The 4,798-nt window shown below is 52.6% G+C and overlaps 1 protein-coding gene across 1 annotated transcript; it reads right to left on the reverse strand.

Moving 5' to 3' along the window:
• Window positions 1-1,823: 1,823 nt before the first annotated feature.
• GPR27 (G protein-coupled receptor 27) lies at window positions 1,824-4,505 on the reverse strand. Its single transcript, XM_027958166.3, has one exon. The coding sequence runs from the start codon at window positions 4,285-4,287 to the stop codon at window positions 3,151-3,153; it is 1,137 nt and encodes a 378-aa protein (XP_027813967.1). The 5' UTR covers window positions 4,288-4,505; the 3' UTR covers window positions 1,824-3,150.
• Window positions 4,506-4,798: the final 293 nt, after the last annotated feature.

The following is a 4,798-nucleotide window of genomic DNA, read 5'->3' on the forward strand; positions in this document are numbered from 1 at the left end:
TATTAATGTTATTTTCATCTGCATTTTACCTGAGATACTTCATTTAAAAAAAAAAAAAAGAATGGTCAGGTGGAAATCTAAGTAGATAGAAGTCTTTCTGCAAAGTGATCTGGCCATATGGTATCAAAAGACCTAAAAATGCTCACTTTTGACCGAAGAATTCCATGCCAGGATATGCAGAGAAAGATTTATAGACAAGCCATCTATTTTCTTTTGCTTCAAGTATAGACATAACTCATTTGTTTCACTCAGGGAGGAGCGGGAGTGTTTATGCTAAATAAAATTTTCAATTAAAGAAATGAACTATATTAATGGAAAGTGAAGTGAAATCGCTCAGTTATGTCCAACTCTTTGTGGATCCCATGGACGGAGGAGCGTGCCTAGGCAAGCTCCTCTAGGAAAGAATACTAGAGTGGGTTGCCATTTCTTTCTCCAGGGGATCTTCCCGACACAGGAATCGAACCCAGGTCTCCTGCACTGCAGACAGACTCTACCATCTGGGCCACCAGGGGCTCCTATTTTAATGGAAGTCTTCCCCAAATACATTGTACCTATCCTGGTACAATGATTATTCTGAAACACAACTAACCTTTTCCTGATGATTTCTTTATTAATGTGAATTAATAATCAAAGTACAGGCTTAATAAATTCAATGTTGAAAATAGCTTTTGAGGTGCGAGGGGATTTTTGCTCCTGAACAGTATTCCCCTGGACAGCTAATTTCTCTGCCTCTCTGGGTTCTTTCTTCTTCCTTTGCAGTTGGCTGTCATTTCTCACTACCTGTCACCTGATTCCTCATTAGAAATCTGTCATCCAGTCAGAACAAAGCAAAACAAAAGCAGATCGAGTTTGTACACATGGTAAATCCATGTTCGAGCAGAGGCCTGCAAGTCTGCCCCCAACTTCTTAGAATCTTGTTAAAAATGCTTTTTTCTGGGCCGCATCTCAACTCCTTCTAATAAGCATCTCTGGACCCTGCAAGTACTTAAGGTAGTTATTATTATGAATGTTGACATTTGAGAATCCCTGACTTATAGTTCCTCCTATGAAACAATGTCCATGAACTCAAGGCCATAGAGAGCCCACGGGATCTCTGTGCCCTTGAGCTGCTTGCCTGTGGGGCTGCACGGGAGTTAGCACTGACGGACTGGCTCCTGTGCCATGGCACATGCTGAAAGTTCTGAATATCACGTGGGCTTAGTGACTTCTGGTTTCTGAACTTGGATCACTTAGGTGGGTGGAGGGTTGGATGAGGAGATAGGTACTTCCCGGACCTGACTTTAGGTAAGCCGAGATATCTGATGAGTAGCCCCTGGGTAATTAATGTCTACCTGGTCTATGATCTGGGGATAGATAGGCTAATAATTACTCATGTCTTCCAAATATGAGACTCTCTGCATAGACTGATTGATATTTACAGAAAAAATAAAATAATGCTGACCATTCACCTGGATAAGCTGGCCACACCCACTTATGACTTAATCCCTCTTGGACTGAATATTTAATAGTTTATATTATGCCCGATTGAAATGTCAGTATATTTACTGCACCTATGTTAATTATTATTTTATCAAAGTGATTACTCTGCTCATACTCATGTTTTATAGATTCATTAAAAAGTTCTAAAACTATATATACTGTTTCTTTAAGAGAAGATCTGAAGATTTTTATGTTGCATTTTAAGTAAACAAGCCTCTAAATGTCTTTGAAATTATGGTGAACTAAATAGTATGCACTAAAAGGATAACAGAACATGAGTACCTTACTTAGAGATCTATTACCACCTATCACAGCCTCAAACAACAACAGCAACAAAAACCCACTCCAGAATGAAAATACTGGTATATTTATATAATGCAAAGAGAAATACAGATATAAACCCTCAAAACGGAAGATACATTGATAAAAATGTAGCATTGTAAGCGAAAAAATATTGTACAGTACTTGCAGAATTTATCTTTCAATTTAAGGTTACAATGTGCCTAACAAATAAATAGTACTTAAAATTATAGTTCTCATTATTAATTTAAAATAACCATCAGGAGAACAGCACAGCTTAACCTAGCAAACATTTTAAGGAAATGCTTTGTCTCACAGAAGTAGAGTATCATTATAGTCCATTCATTTATACCATGAACGAAAGAAGAACAATTTTCAAAGTGGAAATCAGTTTCATAAGACAGAATAAAACTGGGCTCCTCAATGCAAAAACTGTTTCCATAAAGTTTTTAAATTTTTATTGGCCAAAAATACCTGAACAGTTTTGATGTAGTACTCTGCTTGTCTCCGAGAGCCCTCCCAATCCATCAACCACAATCAGCACATACAAAAACATGCAATACTGTTATTTTCTCCACACCATTACTAACCAAAACACTTTTTACTCTTTTGAAAGGTACAATTTTACAGAAATGTTGCCACTCAAGAATTGGTATAATACAAAGAGCAGTTTGTCACTGACAGGCATTTCCTAGTGTATAAAGCAAGGTAGGAAACAAATCTTACTTGTGTTGTTACTTATTAAAAATGACTTCCTTGCTACTCTCTCCCATCTCTGCTCTTTAAATTCACTATCAATACTGAACAAAGTTCTCAACGCCTTCCAAGAACCAGAGCAGTCCAGCTGACCCCAGGCCGGCAATTCAGAGGGAACTCGAGACAACTTTCCCTCTGTCTCCTGCTTCCAACAGAAGACCCTCAAGAAATCGAACTGGTGAAGCCCCTCTGGGTTCCTCTACTTCACTGCAAAATGTAATGCCACTTGAGGTTGTCAAAAATAGCTTCTGTAGAAAACTGGCCATGGTCTTTAGGAAAGGTTGCATGAAGAAAATTAGCCTTTATTAAGAAAAAAAAAAAAAAAAAAAGAGTAACACATGGAAGAAAAGACATCAGTACAAGTACAAAGACTCCAGGATCTACTGTCAGGATGAAAATATATTTAGGAGGACAATCGCAGGGGCTGGGGTGGGGCTGGGACTTCGAAACCCTACCCCTGCACAATTGGAGTCTGTACAATCCAAGTGATGCACTTCGAGAGTCGTTTTGAAGGCAGCGTAGAAAATTAAAAAGGGGGCCGAAGGGGCAGAAAAGACGTCACTGTCCAAGCCAAAGAGAGAGGCCGGGCTGGGGTGCAGGTGGCGGTAGTGCCACTTATAAACCGATGCCTTTCAAGTCGCAGGGGAGGGTGGCCTGGGTGGCCTGGGGGCTCTGGCAGCAGGGGAACTGGGCGCGGAAGCAGTCCCTGAGCTCCCTGTTGAAGAGGAAGCACACGACGGGGTTGATGCCGGCCTGCGCGAAGGTCAGCCACACGGAGGCCGTCAGGTAGGCCTGGGGGACGGCGCCGGGCCGCACCAGGACCCGCAGGTAGCTGGCCACGACGTAGGGCCCCCAGAGGAGCAGGAAGAGCAGCGTGACGGCGTAGAACATCTTGCACAGCCTCTTCTCCGTCTTGAACTCCTCGAGCACGAGGAGGCGGCGCGCGCCACGCCCGGGCCCGGCCGGCCGGATGCCCACGAGGGCCGGCGGCGTGGGCCCGCGGCCGAAGCCGGCCGTCCAGTTGGCGGCCGCCTGGCCGGTGGCGCCGGGGCCGTGGAAGGTCCAGTCGTGGCTGACGGCCGGCACGAGGCGCGCGGGCCGCATCTTGCGGCGGTCGTGGATGAAGAAGAGCAGGCGGAGGTAGACGAGGTGCGTGGCGCCCACCACCACGGCCAGCAGCAGCAGGAAGCCCAGCGCGCCCGGGGCGCCGTCGGGCCGCTGCTCCAGGGCGCACGGCGCGTCCTCGTCGTCGCCGCCGCCGCCGCCGTCCAGCACGGGCGGGAAGGCCGCGGCCAGCGCCAGCGCCCAGGCGGCGCACACCAGCATGGCGGCGCACGGCCAGCCGGCCAGGCGCTCGGCGTAGAAGCGGTGGTGCGCGATGGCCAGGTAGCGGGTGACGCCCACGCCGAGCAGCAGGAAGGCGGCGTGGAAGCAGAAGAGCGCGGCCAGGAAGGCGAGCAGCTTGCAGCCCAGCGCGCCCGGCGGCGCCCCCGCGGCGGCCGCGGCCCGCCGCGCCGCCAGCATGACGGCCGGGAGGCAGGCGAGCGCGCGCAGCCCGTCGGCCAGGCACAGGTCGAGCAGCAGGTAGTACGGGGCGCGGTGCAGGCTGCGCTCCCGGACGATGAGCAGCGCGAACAGCACGTTGCCCGCCAGGCTCACGCACAGCAGCAGGCTGAGCGTGGCCAGCTTGAGGCCCAGGGCGGCCGCCTCCCCGCCGCCGCCGCCGCCGCCCGGCTCGCTCGCGTTCGCCATCGCGGCCTCCCCGGGCCGGGCGCCGCGCTCCGCTCCGGGGCCGCCCCCGGCCTCTCCGCGCCGCAGGCCTGCCTGCCGACCGGGGCGCGGCCACCCGCGAGGGGCCCCCGGCGAGCTCCCGGGCCGGCGGGGCTCAGCCCCCGGCCGGCCGACCCCTCCTCGGCTCCCCGAGCTGCCGCCGCGCCGCCGCCATCTCAGGAATGGTGCGCGCAGAAGGCGACGGCCACTCCCTGCGCCGCGGGCTTCACTGCGGGCCGGGCCGCGCCGCCGCCCGCGGCCCCCGGCATCCTTCCCCTCCTCCCGCTCTTCCTCCGCCGCCGCCGCCGCCGCGCCTCAGGGTTCTGCCCCCCGCCGCCGCCGCCGCCGCCGCCGCCGCCGCGGAGCCCCCTCCCCTCTGCCGGAGCGCGCCGCGTGGCCGCCGCCGCCAGCCCCGCCGAGGCATCCCGCGCCGCGCGAGCCGGGCCGGGCTGGGGGCGCCGCCGGCGCTGCTGCGGGGCCGGGCGGCGGCCGG

This window comes from Ovis aries, chromosome 19, assembly GCF_016772045.2.
Source record: "Ovis aries strain OAR_USU_Benz2616 breed Rambouillet chromosome 19, ARS-UI_Ramb_v3.0, whole genome shotgun sequence".
Classification (NCBI taxonomy): domain Eukaryota; kingdom Metazoa; phylum Chordata; class Mammalia; order Artiodactyla; family Bovidae; genus Ovis; species Ovis aries.